The sequence below is a fragment of the Oncorhynchus masou genome, chromosome 28 (assembly GCF_036934945.1).
Source record: "Oncorhynchus masou masou isolate Uvic2021 chromosome 28, UVic_Omas_1.1, whole genome shotgun sequence".
In the NCBI taxonomy this organism is placed as follows: domain Eukaryota; kingdom Metazoa; phylum Chordata; class Actinopteri; order Salmoniformes; family Salmonidae; genus Oncorhynchus; species Oncorhynchus masou.
In genome coordinates, this window is record NC_088239.1 from 78212372 (window position 1) to 78231979 (window position 19608).

Here is a 19608-nt window from a genome sequence, read left to right on the forward strand (position 1 = left end):
AATATTTGTCACATACACATGGTTAGCAGATGTTAATGTGAGTGTAGCGAAATGCTTGCAGCAATATACAATTATGGCAACGAAACATGGGGGAAGTTCGATAACGATGTGCGGTTGCTTTGCTGTGTTTGGTACTGGGGGCCTTGAACGTGTGCAAGGTGTTTTGGAGTGCAATGTTCAACCCAGTGTCCAAAAACTGGGTCTCCATTGAAAATTGTGGGTCTTCAAACAGAACAACAGCACCCAGGAATGGTTCAAGAAGAAACGCTATAGGGTTTTTTCTCAAATTACAGTGGCATTTGGGCATGGCATTTTGTAAAAAATGAACTGCATTTTTTTAGATTTGTATGTATTTAAATGTTTTTGGGTAAATCTTTCCATTCTAAATCAAATAATACTTTAGCTTAATGGCTTTAAATAATTTGTACCATTATGATAACATTGTGCAACCAGTAGAAGTAGTAACACCAATGAGACAATGGAGGGCACAAACACTCAAAGGTCATCAAACCTTTTAAAAATGATTTACAAAAGTGATGATTAATCATTTTGCTAGCAATGTTTATTTCCCTTCATTTAAATGGACTTTTACAATGTGCTAAAATCAAGGGAAAGCACTTACCACCACAGTTCAAGAAGGACCCTGGATTGTTCTGGACGATGAGACCAAATCTGAATACTATCGAAAACCTATGGCCAGATCTGAAAATCACAGTTGATGGAAGGCACCCACTCAAACATTGAAGAATTGGAGCAGTTTCCAGCTGAAGGGTGGGCCAAATTGCCAGGAGAAAAGTGCAGCAAGATCATTAATAAATGGCTACAAGCATGGGCATCATGCACCCCAAAAATCAGAGGGAGCACAAAGCAGGTGAGTAGGGCTTTTGCCTGCCTGCTAGAGCCATAAAATGTATGCTTAATTCTATGTCGAAAGTACAGTGAGCTCCAAAGGTTTTGGGACAGTGACACATTTGTTGTTTTGGTTCTGTACTCCAGCACTTTTCATTTTGAAATGATAAATGTGAGGTTAAAGTGCTGACTGTTTATGGTACAGGAAGGTACTCATGAATCCTACCTACTTCATTGAAAACCAGGGTTGGAAAGCCTTTAGCCACAATCCAATAAAAATGTGCTTTGATGCCATCTGAAAATGTGTCCTGTTCTCAACCGAAAGTTATTTGTTGAGTGGATTTCATACACACAAGAAAGAGTCGACGAGACACCTTCTTTTACATTTCTTGTATTCATCAGGTTTCCATATTCCAGCAAAAATGCAAGAGCAGCCACTTACTACCTGCAGTAAGGGCGTAACAGTCAAGATCCCAACATTCTTCCATCTATCCACTAACATTATCAGCCAAAAATACTTGCAGTGATATCTGTATAAAAATTATCCAGTGCTAAAAGTTAGTTTTATGATTAAACATCGCTCAAAGAAATACAAAGAAAAAAAAGTGCTAAAAGCTAAAGATGTCATTAGAGAAAGTAGGTACAGTAGTAAGACAAAGTGACAGGAAATAAAACAACATGCTTGTTATAGTAAAGGACATACTGTGTGACCGTGTGAAAAATAACTTCTTATAACTATATACAAAATGACTAACAACATTCCAACAAATATACAATATTATCAACTGGCACTTCAGTGAGTTCTTCAGCAACATTCTTAACGACGGTTTCTAGTTCTCCAGTGTGATCAGAAAAACAGATGTACAGGTAAAGCTGTAAAGTAGTTTAGAGTTATCAAAAATATATTAAACTTGAAATAACATTTTCCATTACTGAAATACAGTACCATGACAATTAAATGTAAAAACATGTCTCATGAGATGACTCAATCCACCCTAAGTCTACTGGGGTGTCTCCAGAAGACCTAGTAGTAAACAAGATCATTATGAAATTCTATAATGAAATTAAGTGAAGAATCAGAGATGACTGACAATTCCATAGACCAGTGCTATATTGAAGAAAAGGGCTCTTCCAGCCCTTCAGTACCTATGTGTTCTGAGAAAGACCACACTCACCAAATAATATTAACAGGGACATAGTGACCTCCAGAAGTATTGGGACAGTGACACATGTTGTTTTGGCTCTTTACTCCAGAACTTTGGCTTTGAAATGATACAATGACTATGAGGTTCAAGTGCAGACGACTGTCGATCTTCCATTTGATTTGAGGGAATTTATCCATATCGGGTGAACCGTTTAGAAATAACAGCACTTTATGTACATTTTAGTGGACCAAAAGTATTGGGATAAATTCACTTGTGTATTAAAGTAGTTTAAAGTTTATTATTTGGTCCCATATTCATACCATGCAATGATTGCATCACGCTTGTGACTCCACAATCTTGTTTTATGCAATTTGTTGTTTGTTTTGGTTGTGATTCAGATTATTTTGTGCCATATTAAAACGCTTGTTTAATAATGTATTGTGTTATTTGAGTCCCTGTTATTGTAAATAAGAATACAATGTTTCTAAACACTTCTACATTAAATGTGGATCCCCCCCCCCCATGATTATGGATAATCCTGAATGAATCATGAATAATGAGGAGTTAGAAATTTAAAATCACAAATATCATTTCCCAAAGACATGTTAACCTCCACCTTATCTGTTCACGATGGCAACACCCACCCGTAGCACGCGCTCCAGCAGGTGTATCTCACTGATCATCCCTAAAGCCAACACCTCATTTGGCCGCCTTTCGTTCTAGTTCTCTGCTGCCTGTGACTGGAACAAATTGCAAATATCGCTGAAGTTGGAGACTTCTCTCCCTCACCAACTTCAAACATCTGCTATCAGAGCAGCTAACCGATCGCTGCAGCTGTACATAGTCTATCGGTAAATAGCCCACCCATTTTTCTACCTCATCTCCATACTGTTTATATTTATTTACTTTTCTGCTCTTTTGCACACCAATATCTCTACCTGTACATGACCATCTGATCATCTATCACTCCAGTGTTAATCTGCAAAATTTTAATTATTCGCCTACCTCCTCATGCCTTTTGCACACAATGTATATAGACTCTCTTTTTTTCTACTGTGTTATTGACTTGTTAATTGTTTACTCCATGTGTAACTCTGTGTTGTCTGTTCACACTGCTATGCTTTATCTTGGCCAGGTCGCAGTTGCAAATGAGAACTTGTTCTCAACTAGCCTACCTGGTTAAATAAAGGTGTTCTCAACTAGCTTACCTGGTTAAATAAAGGTGTTCTCAACTAGCCTACCTGGTTAAATAAAGGTGTTCTCAACTAGCCTACCTGGTTAAATAAAGGTGGGGAAAAAACAAAACAAAAAAAACATTACAATAATAGGAGAGGTTAGCATTTCTGGGGGTGTGATATTTGTGCATCTGTAACTTTCATCATTATTCACTATCAATAATCATGGTCACATCCACATTAATGTAGAAGTGTTTAGAAACATTCTGTTCTACATATTTACAATAAAAGTGACTCCAAAATGACAATACATTATTTACCATTAATTTCTATTGGGCACAAATAATCAGAAACACAACCAAAGCGAACAGCAAATGCATTCAACAAATGTGCAGTCACAGGCTTGACGTAATCATTGCGTGCTTTGAATATGGTGCCAAATACTAAACTTGACTACTTTAATACACGTGAATTTGTTCCAATACTTTTGGTTCCCTAAAATGGCATGAAAATACACTCACATTTTTAGCTGACAGTCTGCACTTTAACCCAAAAGTCATTGTATCATTTCAAATCCAAAGTGCTGCAGTACAGAGCCAAAACAACAACAACAAATGGTCACTGTCCCAATACTTTTGGAGCTCACTGTAAATGGCCAATTGAAATGCATGACGGTAAAAAAAAAAAAATCAGTGTTCACTTGGTGGGAAAAAAACATGGGCCTCCGAGTGGTGCAGCGGTCTAAGACACTGCATCGCAGCGCTAGAGGCGTCAATACAGACCCAGGTTTAATCCGGGGCTGTAATCACAATCAGCTGTTTTCGGAAGTCCCATAAGGCGGCGCACAATTGGCCCAGCGTCGTCCGGGTTCGGGGAGGGTTTGGCCCAGCGTCGTCCGGGTTCGGGGAGGGTTTGGCCCAGCGTCGTCCGGGTTCGGGGAGGGTTTGGCCCAGCGTCGTCCGGGTTCGGGGAGGGTTTGGCCCAGCGTCGTCCGGGTTCGGGGAGGGTTTGGCCGGGGGGTTGTACTTGACACATCACACTCTAGCGACTCCTTGTCACGCGCCTGCAGGCTGACCTGGTCCTCAGTTGAACGGTGTTTCCTACAACACATTGGTGCGGGTGGCTTCCGGGTTAAGTGGACGGGTGCTAAGAACCATGTTTCGGAGGATGCATGACTCGACTTTCACTTCCCGAGCCCATTGGGGAGTTGCAGCGATGAGACAAGATCGAAATTGGGGAGGAAAAGGGGGTAATTTTTGTTTCTTTTTTTAAAACCAATTTAAACATGGCACACACATTTCTAATTCTACCTGTAGTGACCAATTCTATGGGCCTGTTATGCATGATCATTTCCAGTCACTGTTAAATTGGCAAACACAAGCTGCCCTTTATGGATTCCTAGCATCCTCTTCTTAGTTTAACAGTAGTTTCTACTATACTTCTCTTCTTAGTTTAACAGTAGTTTCTACTATACTTCTCTTCTTAGTTTAACAGTAGTTTCTAGTATAGTAAGTCAAATTGGCAACACTATTCCATCTATTGCCACTTTACCCCTGTGAATTCTATTCTCATTGACCTGCTGTGGAATAAGCTCCAAACACGCCAACACACATAATCCTCCCTGTCTGCTGGCCACACTGTAGAGGTCAGACGTGCAGAGTCAGAGGTGAGAGTTAGGCCCTAAAGCTCCAACTCCTTTGGAAAGGCTGGAAGGGTTTCTTTAGGGTTAGGAGCATGAGCTGGGGTTTGAGCCGTGGTGCTTTCTCTGGTAAGACGGCAGCCTTGCTCTCCGCTGTGGGGAACCGCCTGCGGTAGATCTCTGGATAGGACTTCTGGAACTGAAGAATGGTAAGACAATTAGTTTACAGAGTGCCAGTAGGCTGGAGTTTGATCAATTCTGCACTAGCAAAGTTAATATAGGGAAAGAGTTCTTCTTCGAGTGTACCTGCTTGAGTCTCTTCCTCTTGTCCTTGGCTGAGAGCTCAGTGTCGGCGATGAGGCCCTCCAGCAGCTCCTGCATGGGCCCCTGGGAGCTGGAGACTCTCTGCTCCTCAAACTCTGCCCTGCTAATCTTCCTGCAGTACGACGGAGACACCAGGGAGGCGTCTGTATCAGCACCGGCATACTTTATCTGGGGGTAGAGAAAGTGAGAGATGAAAAATACTTATTGGTCTGGGGTTGATAGAGGGAGAGGCTGTTAAGAATCCTGCATGTTCAATGAAAATCCAGAGGTTGAGTTGATGTAACTGGTAGGTAAACGTAAATATATAAAAGTGATCATCGTATAGTAAGTCATGACATTATATAGCTGTTATTAAATTATCAGTCGCACTTGAACCCAGTATAGTGACAAAGTTTGAGAAATCAAACAATCACCACCACACCAAGGGTGAAACGAAAGCACACCCTTTCACATATCAACATACACCAGTTGACCAGGGTCGTGTTCATTAGGCACCAAATTGAAGAAAACGGGCCTAAAATGGAGAGGAATTATCTGGAATTGTCCCATGAGAAATGCAAATGTTCTTTTTCCGTTGCGTGCCCTAATGAACACGACCCAAGACAGGCTGTCAGTGTACTTTCTCTGGGTTTGTAAAAACTACGCTATGACCGAGTCAGGCTGACCTGTACCCTCCTGAGGTGGGAGAGGTGATCATCCACATGTCTGTGCAGGTTAGAGGGCACCCTGAGGACACTGTCGTGGTGCTCCATCATGAAGGTGACCAGCTTGGTGGCCAGAAGCTCGTCCAGGTCCACCTCCTCTGCAGAGCCCAGGATGCAGCGCGAGAATGTCTGCACCATCTGACCACGAACAAAGAGTGGGGAGTGAAAACAGAAAAATACAGTCACTTACTATGAAGAGCTTTGAAACGTAGTGGGAAAATCCATATAACTGCAAGCCCTCCATAACGACGATGGACTCCACTGCAGACTCCATAAGTTACGATGGAAAGTAGTTTGTACCAGGGTGCGTGTTGCTATGGCATCGTTAAGCGGTGGAAGGGCGGGGTTCTGGCAGACCCTGGCCATGAGGCGGAGGAGCAGCTGGAGTCTGCGGCGGTTGGCCGGTGGCAGGAGGAGGCTGCACACCTGGAGGGCCTCTGCTGCCACCTCTTTCTGCTGCAGCAGACCTGGGGGAAGAGATTGCTTGAGGTACACAGGACCTCCCCTGGCATTGCATCTATTCGTCTCTCATGTGGTTTTGATACAATTTTGTTGGACTGTTTATTACAAACCAAATGGTCCACGATTGTTTGCCCAATTTAAATATGGTAAGGCAAGGCTACAGTAAGGGTTCTGAGTGGCCCTGAAGTGTTCCGTTCACATTTAGGCAAGGCTACAGTAAGGGTTCTGTGTGGCCCTGAAGTGTTCCGTTCACATTTAGGCAAGGCTACAGTAAGGGTTCTGTGTGGCCCTGAAGTGTTCCGTTCACATTTAGGCAAGGCTACAGTAAGGGTTCTGTGTGGCCCTGAAGTGTTCCGTTCACATTTAGGCAAGGCTACAGTAAGGGTTCTGTGTGGCCCTGAAGTGTTCCGTTCACATTTAGGCAAGGCTACAGTAAGGGTTCTGTGTGGCCCTGAAGTGTTCCGTTCACATTTAGGCAAGGCTACAGTAAGGGTTCTGTGTGGCCCTGAAGTGTTCCGTTCACATTTAGGCAAGGCTACAGTAAGGGTTCTGAGTGGCCCTGAAGTGTTCCGTTCACATTTAGGCAAGGCTACAGTAAGGGTTCTGTGTGGCCCTGAAGTGTTCCGTTCACATTTAGGCAAGGCTACTGTAAGGGTTCTGTGTGGCCCTGAAGTGTTCCGTTCACATTTAGGCAAGGCTACTGTAAGGGTTCTGTGTGGCCCTGAAGTGTTCCGTTCACATTTAGGCAAGGCTACTGTAAGGGTTCTGTGTGGCCCTGAAGTGTTCCGTTCACATTTAGGCAAGGCTACAGTAAGGGTTCTGTGTGGCCCTGAAGTGTTCCGTTCACATTTAGGCAAGGCTACAGTAAGGGTTCTGTGTGGCCCTGAAGTGTTCCGTTCACATTTAGGCAAGGCTACAGTAAGGGTTCTGTGTGGCCCTGAAGTGTTCCGTTCACATTTAGGCAAGGCTACAGTAAGGGTTCTGTGTGGCCCTGAAGTGTTCCGTTCACATTTAGGCAAGGCTACAGTAAGGGTTCTGTGTGGCCCTGAAGTGTTCCGTTCACATTTAGGCAAGGCTACAGTAAGGGTTCTGTGTGGCCCTGAAGTGTTCCGTTCACATTTAGGCAAGGCTACAGTAAGGGTTCTGTGTGGCCCTGAAGTGTTCCATTCACATTTAGGCAAGGCTACAGTAAGGGTTCTGTGTGGCCCTGAAGTGTTCCGTTCACATTTAGGCAAGGCTACAGTAAGGGTTCTGTGTGGCCCTGAAGTGTTCCGTTCACATTTAGGCAAGGCTACAGTAAGGGTTCTGTGTGGCCCTGAAGTGTTCCGTTCACATTTAGGCAAGGCTACAGTAAGGGTTCTGTGTGGCCCTGAAGTGTTCCGTTCACATTTAGGCAAGGCTACAGTAAGGGTTCTGTGTGGCCCTGAAGTGTTCCGTTCACATTTAGGCAAGGCTACAGTAAGGGTTCTGTGTGGCCCTGAAGTGTTCCGTTCACATTAAGGCAAGGCTACAGTAAGGGTTCTGTGTGGCCCTGAAGTGTTCCGTTCACATTTAGGCAAGGCTACAGTAAGGGTTCTGTGTGGCCCTGAAGTGTTCCGTTCACATTTAGGCAAGGCTACAGTAAGGGTTCTGTGTGGCCCTGAAGTGTTCCGTTCACATTTAGGCAAGGCTACAGTAAGGGTTCTGTGTGGCCCTGAAGTGTTCCGTTCACATTAAGGCAAGGCTACAGTAAGGGTTCTGTGTGGCCCTGAAGTGTTCCGTTCACATTTAGGCAAGGCTACAGTAAGGGTTCTGTGTGGCCCTGAAGTGTTCCGTTCACATTTAGGCAAGGCTACAGTAAGGGTTCTGTGTGGCCCTGAAGTGTTCCGTTCACATTTAGGCAAGGCTACAGTAAGGGTTCTGTGTGGCCCTGAAGTGTTCCGTTCACATTAAGGCAAGGCTACAGTAAGGGTTCTGTGTGGCCCTGAAGTGTTCCGTTCACATTAAGGCAAGGCTACAGTAAGGGTTCTGTGTGGCCCTGAAGTGTTCCGTTCACATTAAGGCAAGGCTACAGTAAGGGTTCTGTGTGGCCCTGAAGTGTTCCGTTCACATTAAGGCAAGGCTACAGTAAGGGTTCTGTGTGGCCCTGAAGTGTTCCGTTCACATTAAGGCAAGGCTACAGTAAGGGTTCTGTGTGGCCCTGAAGTGTTCCGTTCACATTAAGGCAAGGCTACAGTAAGGGTTCTGTGTGGCCCTGAAGTGTTCCGTTCACATTAAGGCAAGGCTACAGTAAGGGTTCTGTGTGGCCCTGAAGTGTTCCGTTCACATTAAGGCAAGGCTACAGTAAGGGTTCTGTGTGGCCCTGAAGTGTTCCGTTCACATTAAGGCAAGGCTACAGTAAGGGTTCTGTGTGGCCCTGAAGTGTTCCGTTCACATTAAGGCAAGGCTACAGTAAGGGTTCTGTGTGGCCCTGAAGTGTTCCGTTCACATTTAGGCAAGGCTACAGTAAGGGTTCTGTGTGGCCCTGAAGTGTTCCGTTCACATTAAGGCAAGGCTACAGTAAGGGTTCTGTGTGGCCCTGAAGTGTTCCGTTCACATTTAGGCAAGGCTACAGTAAGGGTTCTGTGTGGCCCTGAAGTGTTCCGTTCACATTTAGGCAAGGCTACAGTAAGGGTTCTGTGTGGCCCTGAAGTGTTCCGTTCACATTTAGCCACATAACAGCCACAGCGCTTCCTCTTCTACCTCAGAAAGTGGCTATAGATCCAATTTTATATATTTAATTGATAACAGAAATAATGCAATGCTTCCTCTTCGGGAGTAGTGGTGTTTTCTACTATCATTGTTGTAAGTTGACACATTACTCACTGAGAATGTTGACAAAGACTTCATAGAGCTGGAAGGTCAACAGGGGCTCTTTGAGTCTCTGGAAGTACTCAGCCACCGTCCGCAGCACATCACGCTCAAAGCCTGGGTACATGGGCTGCTTGGTCTCCCTACCATTGGGCCCTAAAGAAGAGAGATTTAAGCCTAACTGTATATACAAAACAAGAAGACCCAAAGCAAACATGAGCAGATGTTGTGTCTTGCTGTATTGGTAAGAGCACAAAACCTTACATACTGCAGCTAATTAGTAACAAAGGTGAACCCAAAGCAGATGTCTAAATGATAAGAGGAGAGGTTTATTATCAGTATAGCTTTACTCACAGTTGGCTAGGCACTTCATTGCTGATAGAACCCAATAGGGCATGTCCTCTAGTAATGCAAAACATGAGAAAATATCATATAAAGTTAGGCTAAATTCTAAAATATAGTTTTAGTTATTAATGTTAATCTTATACAGTAATAGTCATGAGCAATGTTACAGAATGACTGCAAAAGTTACATACCCGCTTTGTTCTTCACAATAACTATTCCTGTTTTATTGACACTGAATACGTTGTGAATTATATGCTTTGCATTCACGTGTTTGGGATCCAACACTCCATCCATTGTCTTCAGACCCAGCACTCTCTGCAAACTAAAACGGTTGTAAAAGGAAAAGCAACGACACACACACACACAGTGACCAACAAGCGCAAGTCCATGGTGTGTGGTGGTGTGTGGTGGACAGCTAGCTACGTACTGTGCGATTGTCATTTTCTTCCAGATTTGGTCAACTTGCTTGGGGGTGATGTCACTCCTACGTATGATTTTGCACTCGTGCACCTCTCCAATGGCTATGCTGTGTCTCTTGTTCCACGTCTCTGAGTTCTGAGGAAAATCCAAAACATAGAAAACTATGACGCCAATGGAACCCTAAAATAAAGTATTTTTGTCCTGATGGGACCACCAATACAAAAGATATGCACACATAACTTAAGTCATGTTGGATACAAGTGTCTGCTAAATGGCATATATTATTATTAGTACATTTTAACATGTTTCACAGTTTCTAAGTGAGTGAGTATAATACTAATTACTACATATTGTTGTGCCATCTCTAAAATAAAATACCAATTAAAAAAGGTCAGTGAAAACAGCAACAGCTAACTGTAAAGTTAAACAGCTGTACTAGCCCTTGGCCTCTCTCAGTATCTCTCACCAGGATCAGAGACTTCATGGGGATCTTCTCTGGCTGCGGCAGTTCCTCGTAGTCGTCCCAGCGGATGAGGCGGGGCAGGTCACAGTTCTCTGACACTGGGGTCCGCTGGGGCAGGGGCTTCAGGGGGGACGTAGGAGGGAACCTAGGGTCACAGGAAAGGGAAGTCAGGGGTATGAACAAATGAGGAGAGACAACTCTGACCGGCAGCCCTTCCACACATTCATGCACATTTAAGGACCACAGGCGTTCAGATGTCTTTATCTGCTCAATATCTCCTTAGACCACATAAAAGCAGACAGGGTCATTTCATGTCACATTGGCCCTCCCCCCCCCTCCCCCCCCCCCCCTCGATGTGGGCTTGAGCATAGCACCTAATTGCTCCTGTAAAAATCCCTTTTGATAAGAGCGTCTGGTATATTACCCAAATGTAAATATGCAGCAAAGTAGTCAGCCATGACACCTTAGTACATTGAAAACACACACATCCCAATAACAGGACATCATCACCTGTAGACTTGACCACTGTCCTCAAAGTCTTCTTTACCATAGCGGCCCTTGACATCCTCAACGACGTGGTTCTTCATGAATTTCCTGAGCAGTTGCAGGGTCTGGTACCGGGTCACCTCTGGCCCAAAGTTATGGTTTCGCTTCAGCAGCTCATGTAGCCAATCAACGGCCTCAGATCCAGTGAAGCTGTTGTCATAGCTACGGAAGTATGCCCAGTGTCTTTTCAGAGGCATGCCTCCACGGAAGAGCTTGATAGTTTCATTCCACTGCAGGTCAGAGATACATTCAAGAGTTTTATTTAACACATATTTAGTGTTAATAATGTGCTATGCTGACAATTTACATCCTGTTTTTTAACAAACAGCCTAGCCAGTAACACCACAATCTTTACTTTCACATGGGGCATGTCAAATATAGGCCTAAATAACAAACTGAATGCATATGTAAATACATGCAGGGGTATCAGTGGCTTACAATTGGCTCATTCATTCCCCTCCCTTGTAACTATTCCCCCGGTCGTTGCTGTAAATGAGAATGTGTTCTCAGTCAACTTACCTGGTAAAATAACGGTAAAATAGAAATAAATAAAATAAATAATGCCCATTGAAGCTTAGGGAGCACATACTCCTCAGTTTAATACATGAAGCAACAGCTGGGGTGCTAGATCTCTATATATACACAAACAGTACCAGTCAAAAGTTTGGACACACCTACTCATTCAAGGATTTTTCTTTATTTGAACTATTTTACATTGTAGAATAGTGAAGACATCAAAACTATGAAATAACACTAATTTTTAAATTTCACCTTTATTTAACCAGGTAGGCAAGTTGAGAACAAGTTCTCATTTACAATCGCTACCTGGCCAAGATAAAGCAAAGCAATTGACACATACAACACAGAGTTACACATGGAGTAAAACAAACATACAGTCAATAATACAGTAGAAAAATAAGTCTATATACAATGTGAGCAAATGAGGTGAGAAAAGGGAGGTAAAGGCAAAAAAAAGGCCATGGTGGCAAAGTAAATACAATATAGCAAGTAAAACACTGGAATGGTAGATTTGCAGTGGAAGAATGTGCAAGGTAGAGATAGAAATAATGGGGTGAAAAATAAATAAATAACAGTAGGGGGAGAGGTAGTTGTTTGGGCTAAATTATAGATGGGCTATGTATAGGTGCAGTAATCTGTGAGCTGCTCTAACAGCTGGTGCTTAAAGCTAGTGAGGGAGATAAGTGTTTCCAGTTTCAGAGATTTTTGTAGTTCGTTCCAGTAATTGGCAGCAGAGAACTGGAAGGCGAGGCGGCCAAAGGAAGAATTGGTTTTGGGGGTGACCAGAGAGATATACCTGCTGGAGCGTGTGCTACAGGTGGGTGCTGCTATGGTGACCAGTGAGCTGAGATAAGGGGGGACTTTACCTAGCAGGGTCTTGTAGATGACCTGGAGCCAGTGGGTTTGGCGACGAGTATGAAGCGAGGGCCAGCCAACGAGAGTGTACAGGTCGCAGTGGTGGGTAGTATATGGGGCTTTGGTGACAAAACGGATGGCACTGTGATAGACTGCATCCAATTTATTGAGTAGGGTATTGGAGGCTATTTTGTAAATGACATCGCTGAAGTCGAGGATCGGTAGGATGGTCAGTTTTACAAGGGTATGTTTGGCAGCGTGAGTGAAGGATGCTTTGTTGCGAAATAGGAAGCCAATTGTAGATTTAACTTTGGATTGGAGATGTTTGATGTGAGTCTGGAAGGAGGTTTTACAGTCTAACCAGACACCTAGGTATTTGTAATTGTCCACATATTCTAAGTCAGAACAGTCCAGAGTAGTGATGTTGGACGGGCGGGCAGGTAGCGATCGGTTGAAGAGCATGCATTTAGTTTTACTTTATTTAAGAGCAATTGGAGGACACGGAAGGAGAGTTGTATGGCATTGAAGCTCGTCTGGAGGGTTGTTAACTGAAATGCATTCCAGGTGACTGCCTTGCACACTTGGTATTCTCTCAACCAGCTTCATGAGGTAAAGGGTAGCTATTTTGAAGAATTTGTTTAACACTTTTTTGGTTACTACAGGATTCCATATGTGTTATTTCATAGTTTTTATGTCTTCACTATTATTCTACAATGTAGAAAATAGTAAAAATAAAGAAAAACCCTTAAATGAGTTGGTGTGTCTAAACTTTTGACTGGTACTGTAGCTAGATCAGGGATGAGCAACTGGCGCAGTGGCCCCCTTTTGTAGGCCCGCAGACCTATAAAAACATATATAATAAAAAATAAATTAATTAATTTTTAGGAACTCAGTCGGGGTCTCAACTTACTGTTGACAGAGTAATAGAATACACAAGGTTCATTTTCGAAATTTAGTTGTGCATCAGCAGTCACTCAATTACCCCATGTCTACTAAAAAAAAAGTAGATTTGTAAGTGAGCTGGCCGCTACACTATCTAAACTTGTAGAAAGCATGGTAGAATTAAGTACCGGGGTTTGGCTCATTGCAGTTTTTGATATGATAACTGGTGATCAAACATTTGCTTCCATCCAATGGCAAAATTTCAGGAAATTAGTTATAAAATTGCAACCTTTTCTCTACGCCCCATTGCAAAATGTGTAGAACCGCAAGAAATTAACTTTAAAATGTAATTTTTGGGGGATGTGGGTATTCAGACCCCCTGCGGCCCCTCATGATGAGTTACATTTTTTTGTGGGCCCCATTCCATCAAAGTTGTCCATCACTAGATCACGGTAATATACTGTAGCTAACTATGCCTAGATGGAGGACTCTCCCGTCTATGGCTAGTTTCCCGGACACAGATTAAGCCTCGTTCGGGACTAAAAAACAACAACATTTCAATGAGATTCTCCATTGGGCACTAGGACTAGGTTTAATCATTGTCCGGGAAAATGGCCGATAATGTACAAGGCTTTAGACTCATGATGGCACATCTTCAAGACCAAAAAAAAAAAAAAAAAAGCTATACAAATGGTAGATGAAATTAGACAAACAAGTCAAGGAAATGCATATTTTAGGTACTTCATCTATCAGGCTTTTATAATATGGGCATTAGGCTACAATTTAAATCAATCCGTGACCATGTTCATTCCTACTACTAGTTAGAAGCTAAAACATTGTTTATAGTGTTTATTTCCTGTCCCCTGGGTTATTAGACTGGCAGCAATTAAAGTAATCTCCACAAAACTGTTCATTGACCTTCTGTAAATTAGGGTTAGAGACACAATTTTGTTGTTCCATTTAATTCTGTGGTTAGACATGTCAATACAAATATGACAGTGCAGTTAATGGCTGTTGGCCAGGGGGTATCTAACCGTGGTAACGTTGGTTGGAGATTCGCCAGACATTCGGACCTTTAAAACTTCAATAGCTCACAAACGTTTTGAGCTGCATAGCTCAGGTTAGGCTCTTTATAAAAACATATTTAAAAGGTATACAACATTGCACAGGTCTTATTTTTCAGATTTTGATCAGTTTCATAATCACATGGCAAAGGACAATGCAACTGGTTGGGGACCGTCAACAAAGTGCATGATCACAATATTACAATTTCAATACCTCTTCAACCACGTGACTTACCAATCTTATTTCCACTTTGTATTATTCCTTATATAGAGAGAGGCATGTTGCACACCCTTTAGTTCTCAAAACGATTCATAGATTAAACATATGCATTTTTATCCCTTACAATTCATCAGTTCCTTTAATATGTGATGTAGAGACACCTCAAACCAACTTTGGAATGTTCAAAGGGACAATTGTTGAATTTCTTTTACCTTAATTTATTAGTTACATTTTGGCCTTTGAATTTCAATAGCTCCTTGAACACATGACCGAGGCACTTCAAATCAATTTAGGAATGTTTGTATTATTCACAGGGTAGGGACACACATTGTATGGCTGCCATGAGTTTCACACAAAAGTAAGACTTTCTACTCTGCAAAGTTGGACCACCAGGTTTTGGGCATTCTGAATAGTATTGTGTTGAACAGTTTATCAGATTGTCACCTCTTATTTGGACTAATGTAATGCTCATCACTACAGCCTCTCTGTCAGCCCTCTTCAATATGTTCACAATTCTGTTGCTTCAGTGCTCACCCAGAAGGGTACACCATTTTGGCATCACCATTATGTCTCAATCCGTTTGCAGGCATTCTGATGGGCTGGCATGGGGAGTGAAAATCCTCCCTCCTCTGGGTCCTTACCTGCCGTTATGGTATAAAGTAAGGCTGCAGACTGACGCGTTGGATAAGTTTGCAGGCAGGCTGTATGCAACTTCTTACCATTGTGCATATTATCTGAATGCTTACAAGACATTTGTTCACTCTCTCCTTGGAACCTTAATTTCAAACCACTGGGACCCGAAAATTCCCTAATCCACACCAAAACATCCACTCTCCACCAACTCCCCTGCTCACCTACAAACCTCTCCATGTCCTGGCTCTTTCTTACCTCTCTGACATGCTGCACACCTAAATACCTTCCTTTTCACCCCCAACACCAGACTCCTGGCCACTGGGGACCTTGTCTTCAGTGACTTCAGCTCAGCTGCAGTCCTCTGAAACATCCATCATCCATTTGCATATTTAAAACCAGACTGACAAAACATCTCTTCAGACAACACCTATGTTACACTCCAATAATAACCCTTGTTGTCCCTTGTTAGATGTTTTGACTACAACCAAAACGTGATCATTTTACTCCAGTGCTAGTCTGCTGGCTTCCTGTTAAGGCTCAATGTTTTACTGTTAACATACAAAGCATTGCATGGACTTGCTTTTACTTATCTCTGATTTGGTCCCACCGTACATATCTACAGTACATATGTTCTACAGTCATAAGACGAAGGCCTCCTTATTGTCCCTAGAATTTGTAAGGAAACAGTCGGAGGCAGGGCTTTCTCCTATTGAGCTCCTATTTTATGGGATGCTCTGTCGATCCATGTGAGAGACGCAGACTCTGTCTCAACCTTTAAGTCTTTACTGAAGACTCCTCTGTTCAGGAGGTCCTATGATTGAGCGTAGTCTGGCTCAGGGGAGCGAAAGTGAACGTGAAGTCACAGGCGAGAGGAACCACCCTTGCCGTCTCTGCCTGGCCAGCTCCCCACTCTCTCTTGGGATTCTCTGCACCCGTTACGGAGTCTGTGTCACTGGTTTGTTCATGCTGTCCTATGTTTTCCCTATAAGGATGCATCACATCATGCCAGGCTTTGCTCGCTACACTCGAATCCCTTGGGTGGGTTGAGTCACAGACGTGATCTTCCTGTCCGGTTTTGCTTACCCTAGGGTTAGTGCAGTAGGGGAGATCTTCCCGGGCTATAGTCGGCCTTGTCTCAGGGTAGTAAGTTAGTGGTCTGTTGATTTCCCCTGAGTGGTGTGGGAGCTGTGCTTTGATGTTTATCCTGCTTGATTGGCCCTGTCTGGGAGTCATTTTGGACAGGGCCAGGGTCTCCCAACCCCCACCCGTTTCAGTCTCAAGTATATATCCTACAATAGCCTATGTGCCGGGGGTCTAGGGTCAGTCTGTCCAATCTGGTGTACTGTGTGATCTTAGGATAGGAGAATTTGAGGAAGCATGCCTAAGGCCATACCGTACACAAGATAGGATAGGAGAATGTGAGAGTGCATGCCTATCTGGTGTACTGTGTGAAGACTGATTTCATTACCTCAGCTGACCCTCAATTGAGAACAGGTAGAGAGGTTCTGCATTTTCAATTACTTAGGGGTTATTACAGACAGAAGGATTCAACTTCACTGAAAACAAAGTACATTTGACACTTTCCTGCTATGGAGAAGGAGGCGCCAAAACATAGTTCCCACAATCCTGCAGAGCTATTACACCTGCCACCTGTTACATCAAGCTGAGGAAGCCAGTCTGGGTTCTGCTGTCTGAGGCAACCTGTTACGTCAAGCTGAGGAAGTCAGTCTGGGGTCACACTTTGGATGGTGTATCAATACAACCAGTCACTACAAAGATACAGGTGTCCTTCCTAACTCAGTTGCCGGAGAGGAAGGAAACTACTCAGGAATTTCACCATGAGGCCAATTGTGACTTTAAAACAGTTACAGTTTAATGGTTGTGATAGGAGAAAACTGAGGATGGATCAAAAACATTGTAGTTACTCCACAATACTAACCTAAATGACAGAGGGGGGAAAGGAAACCTGTACAGGATAAAAATATTCCACAATGTGCATTCTGATTGCAATAAGGCACTAAAGTTTTAAAAATTGTGGCAAAGAAATTAACTTTATGTCCTGAACACAAAGCGTTGTTTTCGGGGCAAATTCGACAGAGTACCACTTCATAGTGTCAAACATGGTAGTGGCTGCATCACGTTATGGGTATGCTTGTCATCGGCAATAACTATTTTCAATTATTATTTTTAAATAAATGGAATAGAGCTAAACACAGGAAAAATCCTAGAGGAAAACCTAGTTCAGTCTGCTTTCCACCAGAAACTGAGACAAATTCACCTTTCAGCAGGACAATAACCAAAGGCCAAATATACAGTGGAGTTGGTTACCAATGCAACATTGAATGTTCCTTTATGACCTAGTTACATTTTATACTTAAATCGACTTGAACATCTATGGCAAGACTTGAAAATGGCTGTCTAACAATGATCAACCAACTTGAATATTTTTTTTAAAGAATAATGTGCCAATATTGTACAATCCAGGTGTGTTAAGCTCTTAGAAAGCTACCCAGAGAGAATCACAGCTGTAGTCGATGCCAAAAGGTGATTATTACATGTATTGACTCAGGAGTATGATAACTTCTGTATTTAATTTAATATATTTTCAAAAATGGCTAAAAACATGTTTTCACTGTCATTATGGGGTATAGTGTGTAGATGGGTGAGAGAGACAAAAATCAATTTAATCAATTTTTAATTCCCGATGTCACAAAATGTGGAATAAGTCAAGAGGTATAAATACTTTCTATATATATTTTTAAATATAGGAATCGTTTGAGAACTAAAGGGTGTGCAACATGCCTAAGGAATACTACAAAGTTGAAATGAGGTTGCTAAGTCAAATTGAAGAGAAACATTTTAAAGTTTCAAATATTTATATAAAATCCTGAAAGCGCTTTTTGCGGAAAATCAAAGGGTGAACAATGTATTTCCCTACATGTGAACATTACAAGGTTGAGTAGAGGTGTCTATGTCACATGGTCAAGGAGCTATTGAATTTTAAGGGAATTTTAATAAATACACATTTAAACAGAGAAAATTGAGAGAACTAAAGGATCAATCAAATGTATTTATAAAGACCTTTTTACATCAACCGATGTCACAAAGTGCTGTACAGAAACCCAGCCTAAAACCCCAAACAGCAAGCAATGCAGATGTAGAAGCACATGCCTCTATAGAAGGTATGAATCAAAGGGTGCGTTCATAAATTCACTCTGGCTATGTACTCAGGTTTCAGAGCACTCATCTGAGTGTGCCAGAGCGCAGAACTAGTGCTGAATTTACGAACGCGGAACACCCATTGAATATGGCCAGTGTCTGTAAACTTCTGCAAAAAAATATTAAATTGTTGCCAGCAGCACAGCTAGTCACCAACGCTCTGGATAACCAGCTCTGCTAGGGCAAGTAAAATGGTCAGAGTGAGGTGTTCTCTCATTTATGTCTGGAAGTAGCTATCAAGCTCGCTAACTTGAGCCAGTTCGCTTGGGTGGTTGACTGCTGTTGAGGTCAGAACGCTCAGATCAACCCTACTCCTCAGCAAGACCGTACATTGCACTCTAAAATCCCGAGAGACAAACGCTCTCAATTTAAGAACGGACAACGCTCTGAATTTATGAATGCCTAGAGCGCACTCCAGCGTGAATTAACTAACGCACCCAAAGTTGAAATGAGGTTGCTAAATCATGTGGTTAAAGCTATTGAAATGTGAATGTTGTGATCATGCACTTCGTTGACGGTGCCACAGACTGCCTAAACTTTTGATGTGTGATTATGAGACTCCGATCGGGGAAATTGGGAAAGTAAGACCTGTGTAAAGTTGTACACATGGTTTCTTTCAAAGAGCCTAACCTGAAGTTCTGACTGGCAAAGATACCAACTTTACCACGGTGAGAAACCTTGCCAGAGAGCACTGGACAGCCTCGGAACGTTCCTTCTTCAACGCTAGCCAGCCAAGAGCAATATCAATAAATAGTTAGCGTTAGCCAAAAAACTGTTTTATCCGATTAAACGACAAGAAGTCTTACAACATAACCAACAAGCCATTTGGCAAATTAACATTGCCTATGCAAATGACCACAAAACTGGCTAGCAAACATTACTAGCATTGGACATAATCAACTCACCAACTTTGTTGCCCTGTATGGACCCGGTCCGATCATTTTACCTTCCATTCTGGTCCAAATAACACACGCAAAAGTTACACAACTTTCATAAACGAAAGATTCTACCAAATATTAACGCAGACTGTCGTTACTGCTGAAAACATAACATGCCATTGAGAAGCTAGCCTAGCTACGCCTCGCTGACAAACTTTGAATCTCGAGCGTCACATCTGAGCAATGCGATTGGAGCAGAGACAAGCGAACCCGGTCACATGATATGTCCAAATATGGACATACTGTAGCTATGCATTGCATTTGTTTGAAAAAAGTAACAATTTAGGGAAACAGACGAGTCAACTTGCCCGAGATAAGAGAACATTGTGTAATCTGGTATAGTTACCTATAAAAACGTAAAGCTTAAATGAACTTTC

At 42.6% G+C, this 19608-nt stretch overlaps 1 protein-coding gene across 2 annotated transcripts; it reads right to left on the reverse strand.

Annotated features, from left to right (window-relative positions):
• Nucleotides 1-634: 634 nt before the first annotated feature.
• Nucleotides 635-19379, reverse strand: LOC135518342 (DEP domain-containing protein 1B-like). 2 transcript variants are annotated; one of them, XM_064943450.1, is made up of 11 exons: nt 19199-19379; nt 10866-11131; nt 10359-10500; nt 9900-10027; nt 9664-9794; nt 9482-9529; nt 9143-9283; nt 6137-6303; nt 5798-5974; nt 5115-5300; nt 635-5007 (listed from the first exon to the last, which is right to left on the reverse strand). In XM_064943450.1, exons 1-11 carry the CDS (start codon nt 19244-19246, stop codon nt 4843-4845), a joined length of 1599 nt encoding a protein of 532 aa, XP_064799522.1. In that variant the 5' UTR covers nt 19247-19379; the 3' UTR covers nt 635-4842. The 2 variants fall into 2 exon arrangements, with proteins under 2 accessions (XP_064799522.1, XP_064799521.1); XM_064943449.1 differs by having other exon boundaries at nt 9664-10027.
• Nucleotides 19380-19608: the final 229 nt, after the last annotated feature.